Source organism: Engystomops pustulosus, chromosome 6 (assembly GCF_040894005.1).
Source record: "Engystomops pustulosus chromosome 6, aEngPut4.maternal, whole genome shotgun sequence".
Lineage (NCBI taxonomy): Eukaryota > Metazoa > Chordata > Amphibia > Anura > Leptodactylidae > Engystomops > Engystomops pustulosus.
In genome coordinates, this window is record NC_092416.1 from 163,337,626 (window position 1) to 163,353,225 (window position 15,600).

The window sequence follows — 15,600 nt, forward strand, 5'->3', positions numbered from 1 at the left end:
ACTATTGCCAGTTTATCCCCCTTGTTCCTTATATGATTTACATGTTGGATGTGGTCCATGGTTGGAGACAATGCCAATTACCTCTTAGACTCTACCACTAGTGGGCCCAATAATATCTTGCTGGTGCACCGGTCGTTTCCAGCATTGGGAGATTGAGCCAAACCTGGAATTGGGGTTGGATCCAGGTGACCCCAATCTGCTCATTAGTTCATTACGAACCCAAACTTTGCGTTTTGGGTCAGCTCTACTCTAGCTCCCATCATTATTGACTGTTGCATCGAAGAGGTTAATTAGAAGAAGATAGCTTCTTCCAACCCTGGAGTGCACCCCCTGCAATGACAGAAGTTCGGTAAATGTCCAAAGCATTATAATAAGTTTTTTGGCCTGAATTACTGTATATCTACCATAAAAAAGAAAATATGCAATGGCACAGATATTCCCCACAGATATTCCAATAAATGAAATAGAACATTAGATTACATATGTGCAATAAAGAAATATCATCTCCTCATATGAAATTTTATGGAAAAAATAAAAATGATATGCCTCTTGGAAGAATGGCAAGAAAAAATAAAAACAAAAACTTAACTGTAAGGTTTTGTTTTTCAATATATTTAAGGCGTAAATAAACTTTTAACAACATTGCATAAATGAATAATACATATAATTATTTTAAAAATTTATATTGTACTTTATTTTAAAAAATTTGTTCCCGTTTCCTTCTTTTTCCCGTTTCCATCCCAATAGGTCTTGGGATGTAGGACAACTTTGCCTAATACTTTCATTGACTATGTCAAGCAGTGTCTTTGCTATCCTCCTCAGTTTAGCCTGTCCCTACAGTAGCTGTCTACTTTGTCTGTCCTTTGTTTACACAATAAATTCTACAGACTAACTCCGGGAGGGGAGGGTCTGCTGCTCCCTGCTCACTCTGGGGGAGGAGACTCTCTGTGTGTAAATAGTAGAAGACCTGTGTCTGTGCAGAATTGTGTATTCTACATAACATTCTCTGGACCTTAAGCTGTGTCAAAGACTCCTCTGCAGCAACCCACCCAAAAGCCTATTATCCCCAGACACTATCTACACAGCAAGAAATCTGTTAACCCTTAGTGCTTGCACAGTACTGGCTACATACTTTATGAATCTGTTTTAATTTTGGTTTCTACTATTTATTCAAACATTTGATAGAAGCTGCCAGGCTAGTCGCTCTATAGGTCCTGTATGTATCACTATATAGTGTTCAGTGGATTTACTAGTTGGAATCTCACTGGATTTGATTAATAATTCAATTACTGAGATGCTTCTCACTGGAGTTACTTCATGAGAGAAAACAACGCGTCATAGGAAGTTAAGGCATCTTAAATCCATCTAAGCCTTATCTAAGCCTCAAAGACAGGAAGAGTTTTGACTCTACCACTTCACTGCTGCTGAGGAGAATTTCTGACAAGTAGCTCAAAACAGAAAAATTCTAAAGCTCTCCAAAGAAAAGAGGAAGCAGCACAATACGGGCAAGGTTCTGTTTATTTTGAAAGCGGAATCACATGTAACAATTTGATTAAATTAATTTGAATTCAGAGATACATATTAAAGAGAACTTGTCAGCAGAAATTACCCTAACAATCCACTGTCAGTTGTTTGTTGATATGACGCTAAATACTTTTCAGATCTTGTCCTTTTTGGGAACTGTGTTGTGGCATTATCCAGAAAATTTACTTTGAAGTGAGATGTTAATTGGCTGTATAACGTCAAGGAGGCGTACACTTTAGCACCTTTTTGTATATTCTCCTGCTGCTTTTAAGTGTGGTTTATTAGACTTGATTCAATATAGATTTACCTTTTTTATTCAGTCATTACTTGTTAGGTTTGGTATAACATACTGGTAGTGGTTCATTTCTTCTGACGGGTTCCGTTTAAGAAGTTTGTGTAAATCATTATTCTGATAAAAGACAAATGACTAAACTCTTAACCTATAGTCCGTACATAGTTATATCCTCTTAGAGAACTGAATCATAAAGTGAAATATTCTTTAGGTATGGAAATAGTTAATCCTTTGCCTGCTTTCCCTCTATCTCTGTTTTGTACGGGACATGAGATATACTGCTCACTACAGGAGAAAGAAGAGAAAAAAAGGCACAGAGAAGCTGCTTTACTTAAAGGAGTATATTACATTATATTACTATTATCACTTGCACTTTTTAACCCTAATTCAAAACTTTCTTCAAATGTTTAGTTCTTCATCAAGAACATTTGGGTTTAAAAGATTAAACAACCAATTATGTTATGGATGCAGAAAGTTTCCACATATTTCATGGGTCTTACATTTTACACATCACTAGTATGATACAAACTCTAGACATTTATTGGATGTAATAACGGGCAGACAGGGTCAGAGAAATGGTTCCTATTCTCAGTCACATTATTGCTTTCCAAATAATAATAATAAAAGATATAAAAATATTCTGCGGCCAGTCACTTTCCCCCGCCTCTCACAGCTTGCTTCCAATAACATACTTGGCAAGAAAAGATATGCAGACAACATACAACATACCAAACACAAGTGCTTCACTATGTCCAATCATTGTCAAGCATTTTTTAACTGATAGTGACTAGCAGAAAATCATTATTTCTATGGGAAGAAAACAGGACACAAAATAGAATCCATATGTGTATAAAGCTATTACACTACATCCAGTGTAATGTAAGGATTGTGCCTTCTGCCCTCTTCAGATGACCGCACGGTACAGGCGGTCCCCTACTTAAGAACACCCGACTTACACCCGACCCCTAGTTACAAACAGCCCTGTGGGTGTTGGAAATTTACTGTACTTTAGCCTTAGGCTACAATAAACAGCTGTAACAGTTATCACAGGTGTCTACAATGAAGCTTTATTATTAATCCTGGTTCTTATGACAACCCAACATTTATAAAATCCAATTGTCACAGAGACCAAAATAAATTTGGCTGTGGTTACAATTATAAAATATACAGTTTCAACTTACATACAAATTCAGGTTAAGAAAAAAACCTACAGAACCGATCTTGTACGTAACCCGGGGACTGCCTGTATAGTTTAACCCCTTTCTTTCTTCAGAATTTCTATTTTCATCTCTCATATAGTCCTTTTTTTCCCTACTTTCCGCTCCTGTAAGTTATGGTTCCCCATTACATTCATAACATTCACTCGATTTAATTCCAACTCTATGATGTTTTCACTCCAAAGTATTTACTACTCTCTGTGACATATGTTGTAGATTGTATGCTTTTTTTTATACTCATTTCTTCCTTTTGTTCACTAAGATTTAATATATAAACATCAATTATAACTCTATTTTTATATGCATTTGGTATTTGATATATGTAACTTTTAAACAAGTGTCTTATTTTCCTGAATATTTCTTTTTTTTCCCTTTTTTATGTATACATATACTATTTTATTTTACTTCTTATATTTTATACATATATCCTCAGCATATGATTTTTTGAATCATTGTCCCTCATTATTTCAATCTTTCCATGTTATTTTACCCACTGTAAGCTTATGCCTGGTTGCAATAATATAGCTATGGCTTCCATGCGACACATATCGGCGAGCGTGCTGTCGGACGATCCGACTGATTTGGACTGAGCGCGGGATTTAACTTTCAAATTGTGTCGCAAGCCCAAGCACTTACTGTACATGCACCTGGATAAAGAAGGTGAACTTTATCAGACCTGAGCGGCGAAGCGACACATGCAGGATATCGGGCACACAATCTTAGTGAATCGCGGCACAGTGCATCGTCGGACAATGCACTTTCATTGAACTCCAGCGGCCGGATAAGTAAATGAGCCCCATTGTTTGAAGCTGGATAATAAATCTGGTGGTTTTTACGACTGCTTAGTTCAGGTTAAAGTGGTTCTGCAGTGACATCAAGTTAGCCCCTATCCAAAGAAGCAGCAGCACACTATGCAAAGAAGAGGTGGACATGGATATACAGGCTGGAGATAGAGGTTATGGGGGTGTAAGACAGAGAAAGAGGGAGACAATGGGGCTCATTTACTAAGGGTCTGAACGCCGCACTTTCGTCGAGTTTCCCGACGATTTCCTATTTGCCCCGGGATTTTGGCGCATTGGCACCGGCTTTCACGTGACAAAAATTGGGGGGCGTGGCCATCAGACAACCCGACGGATTCGGAAAGACTGTGGAATTTAAAAAAAGAATTGTGTTGCAAGATCAGCACTTACATGCACCGAGAAGAAGAAGGTGAACTCCAGCGGACCAGCAGCGACACCTGGTGGATATCGGGCACACGACCTTAGTGAATCCCGGCAGACCTGCGCCCGATATCCAGCAGGTGTCGTTGCTGCGCCAAGGTCCGTCGAAGTTCACCTTCTTTTTCCTAGTGCACGTAAGTGCTGATCTTGCGACACAATTCTCGTTTTAAATTCTGCGGTTTGTCCGAATCCGTCGGGTTGTCCAATGGCCATGACCCCCGATTTCTGCCGCGGCGCCAATGCGGGACAATTCGATTGCGTGAGGCAAAACCCAGGGGGAATTCGGCGCAAAATGGAAATATCCGGGAAACCCGATGGAATCGCGGTCCAAGCAGTTTTCCTCATTGTTTTTTTTTTTTTTAATTGTAGAGGTTTATGCAAACATCCCATGTCGGTTTGCTCATTTGCTCTAATTATGTAAACTGCCTGGGAAACCTTGCTCCTTCCCACATGTACATATCTATTGAGAAATCAGGCCCTTTGCGAACGCTGTGGAAGCCAGCTATAACTGATGCCCGAGACAGCATTAAAGAAACCTACCATTTGATTTGATGCATAATACAGCAGACATACCTTGAGAATGCTGTAGCTGCACTGATGCAGGATGATATCTTGGTTAATCCCTGAGCTGAGTGGTTTTGTTGAAAAAACAATTATAACATTCAGGACCTTGGGAAAGCTGGGTCAGGCTGGCTGCCTAGATCAACACATTAGACACAGAGATTGTAATTGCAAATCGAGGTTAGTCAAGCATAGTCAACAATTGATTATTCTGCCTTCAAGCACAACCCAGGGATTACAAGATCCTCTCCTGCAGAGAAAAACTCACCTGCTAGGAAAAGCGATGAACCAATCGCTGAAAGAGCAATAGATGCGACAGAGCTTCATTATCATAATGTTATATCTGTTTTATCAGAAAAACCACTCATCTCAGGGATAAAACAAGATATGATCCTGCATCAGTGTAGCTACAGCATTCTCAAGGTATGTTTGCTTCATAATGCATCAAATCAAATGGTAGGTTTCCTTTAAAGGGGTTGTCCACTTTCAGCAAATATAGATAGATATTGTATGTGTAATGAAATGTTCCAATATACTTTCAGTATCAATTCCTCACTGTTTTCTAGATCTCTGCTTGCTGTCATTCAACAGGAAGCTTCTATGTTTACTTCCAGTGGATAGAAATCTGTCCATGATCATGTGATGTCACACAGGTGAACAGCTTGTTATCACATCACGTTATCACAGAACCATGTGATATAAGAAGCCGTGCACCTGTGTGACATCACATGATCATCGACAGATTTCTATCCACTGGAAGTAAACATAGAAGCTTCCTGTTGAATGACAAGCAGAGATCTAGAAAACTGTGAGGACTTGATACAGAAAGTATATTGGAAAATTGTATAACTTTTCATGACATAAAGTATATCAATTATTTGCTACGAGTGGACAACCCCTTTAACACCGACCTTGACAGTTAAACCCTTTAGTTCTTAGGGGTCTGTTAGTTAAATTGCCAGTCAGTCGTGGTATAATACATGGTAATATTTGTGTAAATCAGTGCTTCGATGGGAACCATCAGTAGGATGGTCATAAAAAATTTAATATAAAATAGTGACAAAGAAAAAACTAATAAAAGCCATTTTCCCAAGTCCAAGTAACATAATATTTGTGTTTACAATTACGGGCTGTATTTAACGACAAACAACACTCTTCTGGGACAACCCCTTTTAATATGCAGCAGCAGTTTTACGCCATAGATCCTATTTTTATAGGTCTTTATGTGGTTTGTGGGTTGAAGGCTAATGCTAGTATTTTGCAGACATGTGTTTGCTCGAGATAATCGGCAACAATCGGATAGTGTTCATGAGGGCAAATTATAAAATATTCTCTAATGCTCAGGCATTCATATACAATTCATGTACAATTGATATTGTGTTTAATATCCCCTGGGAAAATATTTCGGTGAATGCATTTTAGGTTTCTTGGATTTTTTCTTCCCTTTTATTTAGATTTTATGTGGATTTTGTAGCTTTGTTAGCACAGGAGGAGGGGGCGCTTTAACAATGAGAAAGGTTTAAAACGCGTCTCCTATACGGCATGAAAAGACATATGGAACGAATCTTCTCTTCTGTCCGATTTGCCTTACAGAAATATAATTGGGACCAGGATATGTTCTCGTAGCCTCGGGAAAATAAGAGCAACTGTCAGATGTCTCTTGAGCAGAAGGCTTAGAGCCCTTCAACCCTTTTGCTTGTAAGGAACAGATTATATATTTTTTTTCCTTAAAAATCATAAAATGTATGAGGTATAAGTGTGTTCTAAATGCAGTTTGAGTATATAGCGTAAATGTGAAAATTTTATTAGGCTTGTTCCTCGCATTTACAAAATAAAGCGTGGATAACATTTACCGTCACTGAGTAATCAAAATACAAAACTTAAACGAACCTTCTCTTTTGTTGTTTTACATTTCTAATTACTTTTTTATTTAGCCACGTTAAATGAAACTTTATGCTAGCATACTATTGTTTTTTACAAGCAAGATGTAAGATTGCGGCTTATGGCTGGTTTACGCAGCATCATTTTTTATTTATTAATTTATTTTATATCGTTCCCTTATAAAGAATGGCTGGACCATTATACAAGCTCTTGTACCCCTTGTGTCACCTCCTCATCCTCATAGACTGTAAGCTCTTGTGTCACCCCTCATCCTCATAGACTGTTAGCTCTTGTGTCACCCCCCTCATCCTCATAGACTGTAAGCTCTTGTGTCACCCCCTCATCCTCATAGACTGTAAGCTCTTGTGTCACCTCCTCATCCTCATAGACTGTAAGCTGTTGTGTCACCCCCCTCATCCTCATAGACTATAAGCTCTTGTGTCCCCCCTCATCCTCATAGACTGTAAGCTCTTGTGTCACCTCCTCATCCTCATAGACTATAAGCTCTTGTGTCACCCCCTCATCCTCATAGACTGTAAGCTCTTGTGTCACCTCCTCATCCTCATAGACGGTAAGCTCTTGTGTCGCCCCCCTCATCCTCATAGACTGTAAGCTCTTGTGTCACCCCTCATCCTCATAGACTGTAAGCTCTTGTGTCACCCCCTCATCCTCATAGAGTGTAAGCTCTTGTGTCACCCCCTCATCCTCATAGACTGTAAGCTCTTGTGTCCCCCTCATCCTCATAGACTGTAAGCTCTTGTGTCACCCCTTCATCCTCATAGACTGTAAGCTCTTGTGTCACCCCCTCATCCTCATAGACTGTAAGCTCTTGTGTCACCCCCTCATCCTCATAGACTGTAAGCTCTTGTGTCACCCCTCATCCTCATAGACTGTAAGCTCTTGTGTCACCCCCTCATCTTCATAGACTGTAAGCTCTGGTGTCACCCCTCATCCTCATAGACTGTAAGCTCTTGTGTCACCCCCCATCCTCATAGGCTGTAAGCTCTTGTGTCACCCCCCTCGTCCTCATAGACTGTAAGCTCTTGTGTCACCCCCTCATCCTCATAGACTGTAAGCTCTTGTGTCACCTCCTCATCCTCATAGACGGTAAGCTCTTGTGTCGCCCCCCTCATCCTCATAGACTGTAAGCTCTTGTGTCACCCCCTCATCCTCATAGACTGTAAGCTCTTGTGTCACCCCCTCATCTTCATAGACTGTAAGCTCTGGTGTCACCCCTCATCCTCATAGACTGTAAGCTCTTGTGTCACCCCCCATCCTCATAGACTGTAAGCTCTTGTGTCACCCCCCTCGTCCTCATAGACTGTAAGCTCTTGTGTCACCCCCTCATCCTCATAGACTGTAAGCTCTTGTGTCCCCCCCTCATCCTCATAGACTGTAAGCTCTTGTGTCACTCCTCATAGACTGTAAGCTCTTGTGTCACCCCCTCATCCTCATAGACTGTAAGCTCTTGTGTCACCCCCTCATCTTCATAGACTGTAAGCTGGACTCTGTAATGTAATTTTATATTTGTATGTGTCCCCTATGATATGTAAAGTGCTACAGAATATGGTGGCGCTTTACAAATAAACATTATTATTATTATTAAGCACAACAGCAAAAGGAACACCACAAATCACCTAAACCATGAACAAAGAGACAAACCCTCTTGTATATCTCTTATTGACTTCTTCCCCTACCCCTCCATTACACCCCTTTATTTCTCTTTCCCATTTTTTCTTGTTGTAATCCGTTCTCATGCGCCAAATTCCCGGGGCAATTCGGGGAAAATCGGCGCAAAACGGAAAAATCCGGGTAACCCGCCGGAAAAACGCGATTCGTGCCCTTAGTAAATGACCCCCATTGTCTTCCTCGCCTAATGAATGAATGAAGCAGTCGTCGGATTGACCATGTGCTCTCCATACAAGTCATTGGGAAGTGTCCTACACAATTATTAGATTAGGGTAAGTTCAATGCAGGGAAGGAGGGTACAATGGCAGCAGCCAGCGAGTGCCTGCTACTGATGAATGGGGTGTTCCCCCAGTGATGTCACTGTCCTAATATGGACAGTGACATCACCAGGTCCCTCCTCCTGCCCAGGCTGTGGGGAGATTTGCAATATGCTTCATTCTCTCCCTATAGCCATCCATTGCCTCCACTGAGTTTGTAATGGCCAGACGGAGGCAACAACTATGTCAATCTCTGCCAAGCGCATACGTCGGGTGCTTTCCTGACATACACATGCCTATACAAAAACATAGTGTAAACCTACCATTAGATTAGATTAACCAGATCCCTAGAGGGAAATTGTTGCAGAAAAAAATATAAAACAGGAAAAACAACAACACTTATAATAAAAATAGTATAAACAATTTTTTTTAAAACCATCACTAAAACAAAACCCACCAATCCCAATTCATCGCATTGATCTTAAATTAGCCGGTTCTTGATTATAGAAGAAAAGACCTGCCATAACATTCCATACCTGGATAAATCCCTAAAAGTATTCTGCTGCAGGACAATCTTCTTAGCAGATGACATTTATTCCCCAAAATTAACTTTTATTTCAACTACTACTAAATAATTATACAAATTTGGCCGTAAATCTCTATCAGCCTTTTTTATAACTTTATTCAATATATCCATATCTCGTAACATAACATATCCAAAACAAACACAACCAAAAAAAGATGGTACTCGTTTTTCACTTGTGGGATAATTTGGGAACTGGTAGAATCCCTTTAGAATTTTTTTTTAAATTTTTTAAAAAAATGTAAAAAAGCCTTTTTGTGCTGCAGCTTCGTTGGCTTCCATGCCACACAATTTATGGGGCACGCCGTCAGACAGTCTGACTCATTCGGACTGAGTGCGGGATTTAAATTTCAAATTGTGTCGCGCGCTATGTTAAAGATGCACCACAAAAAAAAAACTCTGTGAGACCTGAGTGGGGAAGCGACTCATTCATAATTTCAGGCACACGATCTTAGTGAATCGCCGCACGCTGCATTATAGATGAACAATGCACTTTTAGTGAACTCCAGTGACCCTGTGAGTAAATGTGCCCCATTATCTTACTTTTGTCCTTTAGGGAGCTTCCATTCAAATGTTTTTAATGGGAACCTACCACCACAAATCTACCTATAAAGATAGATCGGGTGGTAGGTGGATCAATGGGACGTGAGGATAGCCCTTTTAAGGGCTAATCCTCACGTCCCCACACTTTTTTTTGTTAACTTTTAATAGACTTTTATGCAAATTTACTTAAGCGGCTACTGGGGCGTGGAGTAGCCGCATCTGAGGTTACACGAGGCAGCTACTCCACGCCCTGGTAGCCTCTTTTCCTCTCCTACTCACCATCTTCGGCACGCAGCTCCGCGTAGCTGCGCGCCCTCGTCCGGCGATCCTGCCGTCTGCGCATGCGTGGTCACTGCTCCGAAACAGGCGCGGGCCTGCTCTTCTGCGCATGCGCAGGCGGCAGGATCGCCGGACGAGGGCGTGCAGCTACGCGGAGCTGTGCGCCGAAGACGGTGAGTAGGAGGGGAAAAGAGGCTACCGGGGTGTGGAGTAGCCGCCTCGTGTAACCTCAGATGCGGCTACTCCACGCCCCAGTAGCCGCATAAGTAAATTTGCATAAAAGTCTAATAAAAGTTAACAAAAAAGTGTGGAGACGTGAGGATTAGCCCTTAAAAGGGCTATCCTCACGTCCCATTGATCCACCTACCACCCGATCTATCTTTATAGGTAGATTTGTGGTGGTAGGTTTCCTTTAAATATGAAGGTTTTAATTCTTTATTGTCTTGTTAAAGCTGTTCCATTATCTAACAAAAAGGCACAAACCATAAACCAATAAAGCCACTTAAAGTTTAACCACCCAAATGGAGAATATTATACATTCATGTTTTTTTATGGCAACAACCAATTTTAGCAGCCTGGATTTTGCAGTTGTTCCAAGATTTTGCAATTTAACTCCTTGAGATCCACACACAAATGTTTCTTCACACTGTCCATTTAATGTTAAATGTACGCTCATATCAGTTACCATTCAAAGGAAAGTTTCTTTAAAATCATTTGAATCACTTTATATTACTTATAAAATATACATATTAATAATAAAGTAATACAAAATCTAAGAATAAATCTTTTGATTTCATTTCTTTTAATTACAACGTTACAACTTATAATCAACATTAGATTCAACTTCCCTCCTCCTCACATTTTACATTTTTTCCCTTAATATTTTTTCAGTTTTTCATAGTTAAAGCTTAAATTATATTATATAAATTCATCCTTTATATTATTTTACCTATTATATGTATTTTTTATATATATATTTGTATTGTTGCAGTTTAAACTTTATGTATAAATGATTGGATTTTTGCTGATCGACCTTCTCCTATTAATTCACAATATGTTCCCGCTTTCACAATTCTTTTTTTATGATTTTAAAACATTTTTTTGAAAACGTTAACTTAAGTCATTTACTGTTGATTTACTTCTACAGTGATTTGGAATCTGCACTTTTGGAGACAGTTTTAGTCGTGTTTTGGAATATGTATGGCATTAGCTCTGCTCACGTGAACAACATCCTCTAACCTCTAGCTTCTGCTGACAGATTCTCGACATGTTCTGTAGTGTTAGATCATTGTTCTCTTAACAACAGATTTTTTTTTTTTCACTTTGTGATTATTTCATCCCATGACAAGTCTGTCTTTAATTATTGGGTTTGAAAACGGAATAATGTTACACTTCAACTTGAGTTCTGTCACATAATCATCATTCAGCGCTTTCATCTAGCGGATGAACTTTGCCGTTACCGATAAATCTCATATATACGTCTCATTTGCTTTGGATATTATTATGACTGCTTTACCTTTGCTAGGTCAAAAATCAGTTACATTTTCCACTATTTCACGTTCTTGCCTTTGAAATATGATGGCCAGAGTATTGTGCTTTCTTAAAAGATCAAAAAATCGCTTGGTTACCTCCTATCGTTCTTTTCTCCCTTACCCTCCCAGTCCAACAGAGAGGAGAATTTTCACTGTTCTAAAATTACTTTAAAAGCCGACTCATTCTTATAAGAGCTAATGTTTTAATCTACTCGTATTAGAAAATTTCCTTTACAATAACGTCATTGAGATGGCTTGTTTTTGGAGGAACTAGACTCCAACTGTTTCTATGTAAAGTGAAAGACACACCAATACCAGAAGACTCTTCCATTTCACTTATAACAGTTTCCGTCACTGTTATTTTCTAGATCTTTTGACAATTTCTAAGAGAACTTTTCCTTTAACTAAAATGAAAACATCTCATAAACACAACAAGTTCAATTAAATGTTCCTAAACCTAACCAATTTCTAAATACTGGGCACAGATTCACATTATTTTCTGATGTCAATTAGGTATCTGGACCCTGTTACATTGACATATGTGTTCCAGCACTGAGAAAGAGGGTAATTTAATAAGCAAACAGAAAAAATCTGTAAAAAGTATACAAAATATCCTAACCAGGAGGTAAAAGTTGCATGGATGAATTTATTCCTCAAAGATAACTCAAAAATTAGAATCCACGATTAATTACACTCAGACCAGGAATGACTTTACGGTTTTGTTAATTTTAATCTAAAAAATGTTAAAAATTTGTAAGGCACCAAAATCCTTTTTTTTTACCTCTAAGAATAGTATGCATCTTTCGATTTAGAGTAAATGTGAGACTTGGGTATAATGTCAGTAAAATATTAAGTATGTAAAATTAAGATAAATTTAGATGAAATTTAGATTACGCGAAGAATTGTAAATAATTTGCTATAGATGTAGATAAAATTTATGAAGGTAGATACAATTTAGTCGATAAAATTTTGATTGAATTTAAATGCATTACATTTCATTACATTGAAGTGTAAAAATAGCAGAATTGAATATCAGTTTTGGAACAAAACATGGAACTACTACTAAATTGAATCTAAATTAGGATGACCGCATCAAAATTTTTTAGTGAAGAAACTTAAATCACTAATATTATGATCACATCATAGCCATGCAATCTTTGTGAATATTAAAGTTAAAATCATGCAAAAAACATCATAAAATGTAAAGATCAGTTGCCATAATATACCGAATGCAATAGCAATATTAAATAAAATTGAATACATTTTTTGCTTAGTTTTCATTATGTATTTTCAATCTAGTCATTTCCCGTATGACATTTCATATTACCTTGCAAGAAGTACGTCAATAATTTAGGCTTGAATCTGCTGCAAGGACCTCTTAGTGCTCCAACAGTCCACACCCATGTAGATGTTGGGAGGACTCTTTTATTACACTTCATATGTGGGAGGGAAAATAAAAAAGAAGTGATTGTACAATGCATCTATGTATTTCACAATAATGATGTCATTCAACTTGCAAAGGACAAAAAAATCAAGATGTAGCAATTGTAATTCTCAAAGTATATATAGTACATAGTAAACATGATATTATTGCTCTCCAGAAAGGCATCCAGGCCTCTCTTAAACATGTACAAATAGTCCACCATAACAATCTCCTGCGGCAGAGAGCTCCATAGTCTCACTGCTCTCACAGTAAAGAACCTTTGTTTATGGCAATGGTAGAACTGCCTCTCCTCTAGGTGTAGAGAATGCCCCCTGTCTATGGTGATGGTAGAACCTCCTCTCCTCTAGGTGTAGAGGATGTTCCCCGTCTATGGCAATGGTAGAACGTCCTCTCCTCTAGGTGTAGAGGATGTCCCCTGTCTATGGTGATGGTAGAACCGCCTCTCCTCTAGGTGTAGAGGATGCCCCCTGTCTATGGTGATGGTAGAACCTCCTCTCCTCTAGGTGTAGAGGATGTTCCCCGTCTATGGCAATGGTAGAACGTCCTCTCCTCTAGGTGTAGAGGATGTCCCCTGTCTATGGTGATGGTAGAACCGCCTCTCCTCTAGGTGTAGAGGATGTCCCCTGTCTATGGTGATGGTAGAACCTCCTCTCCTCTAGGTGTAGAGGATGTCCCCTGTCTATGGTGATGGTAGAACTGCCTCTCCTCTAGGTGTAGAGGATGTCCCCTGTCTATGGTGATGGTAGAACTGCCTCTCCTCTAGGTGTAGAGGATGTCCCCTGTCTATGGTGATGGTAGAACCTCCTCTCCTCTAGGTGTAGAGGATGTCCCCTGTCTATGGTGATGGTAGAACTGCCTCTCCTCTAGGTGTAGAGGATGTCCCCTGTCTATGGTGATGGTAGAACTGCCTCTCCTCTAGGTGTAGAGGATGTCCCCTGTCTATGGTGATGGTAGAACCTCCTCTCCTCTAGGTGTAGAGGATGTCCCCTGTCTATGGTGATGGTAGAACCGCCTCTCCTCTAGGTGTAGAGGACGCCCCCTGTCTATAGTGATGGTAGAACCTCCTCTCCTGTAGGTGTAGAGGATGCCTTCTGTCTATGGTGATGGTAGAACTGCCTCTCCTCTAGGTGTAGAGGATGCCGCCTGTCTATGGTGATGGTAGAACCTCCTCTCCTCTAGGTGTAGAGGATGCCCCCTGTCTATGGTGATGGTAGAACCTCCTCTCCTCAAGGTGTAGAGGATGCCCCCTGTCTATGGTGATGGTAGAACCTCCTCTCCTTTAGGTGTAGAGGATGCCCCCTGTCTATGGTGATGGTAGAACTGCCTCTCCTCTAGGTGGAGAGGATGCCCCCTGTCTATGGTGATGGTAGAATGTCCTAGCCTCTAGGTGTAGAGGATGCCCCCTGTCTATGGTGATGGTAGAACAACCTCTCCTCTAGGTGTAGAGGATGCCCCCTGTCTATGGTGATGGTAGAACTACCTCTCCTCTAGGTGTAGAGGATTCCCCCTTTCTATGGTGATGGTAGAATCGCCTCTCCTCTAGGTGCAGAGGATGCCCCCTTGTCCTGGTCACAGGCCCAGATATAAAAAGATCTTTGGAGAGATCCTTGTACTGCTCGTTCAGGTATTTGTAGATTGTAATCATGTCTCCCCTAAATTGTCTTTTTTCTTAACTGAATAACCCCAAATTCTGTAATCTGTCATTGCATTCTAGTCCCCCCATTCCTCTGATAATCTTGGTTGCTCTCCTCTCCACCCCTTCCAGTTCTACTTTGTCCTTTAATACACTGATGCCCAAAACTATGTAATTATCATGAGAATCTATTCCTCTCTGGATAAATCCCATAATTGTATTTGCTTTAGCCTGGCTCTGGTCGCTAAAATTAAGTTTACCGCCCGCCAATACCCCCAAGTCTTTTTCAGATGCAGTTTTACCAAGAAATTGACTGTCTAGAACAATAGTTATACTTTTTGTTTCCATTGCCCAATGCATAACTTTACAATAATTTACATTAAACCTCATCAAAAATTTCTCTGCCCACTCCTCAAGCTTCCACAAATCCTTCTGTAATGCTAAACTATCGGCCTCAGTATTATTTACTTTACACAGCTTAGTATCATCTGCAAATATTGAAACTTGACTTTGTAAACCCTCTATAAGATCATTTATAAAAATGTTAAAAAGAAGTGGCCCCAATATTGACCCCTGTGGCACTCCTCTGGTAATGTCAACCCAATCTGATAATGTGCCATTATTGACGACCCTCTGTTTTCTATCACTAAGCCATTTGCTTACCCAAATACACAGTTTTTCCCCTAGTCACAGCAGTCTCATTTTATATACCAATCTTTTATGCGGCACTGTATCAAAGGCCTTGAAAAAAGTCCAGATATACAGCATTCAGTCCTGCAGCGGCTGACATCATAGTTGTGTGCCGGTCGGGTCGCGTGCAGGGAGCCGTCGTAGACCTGGCGCCGACATGAAGTAAGAAGAGGCACTGCAGGCGGAGCTGTGAGTACAGAGTTTTTCTTTACGGGGAGGCATCTACAGGGGGCTGGCAGCCAGCTCCGTAGCCAA

At 40.0% G+C, this 15,600-nt stretch overlaps 1 protein-coding gene across 1 annotated transcript in view; it reads right to left on the reverse strand.

Moving 5' to 3' along the window:
* LOC140064881 (agouti-signaling protein-like) overlaps window positions 1-15,600 on the reverse strand; it is a 102,151-nt gene that overhangs the window by 23,676 nt on the left and 62,875 nt on the right. Inside the window, exon 3 of the mRNA XM_072112182.1 lies at window positions 12,906-13,011. Coding sequence (XP_071968283.1) covers window positions 12,906-13,011 — 106 coding nt within the window. The remainder of the gene's footprint in view (window positions 1-12,905; window positions 13,012-15,600) is intronic.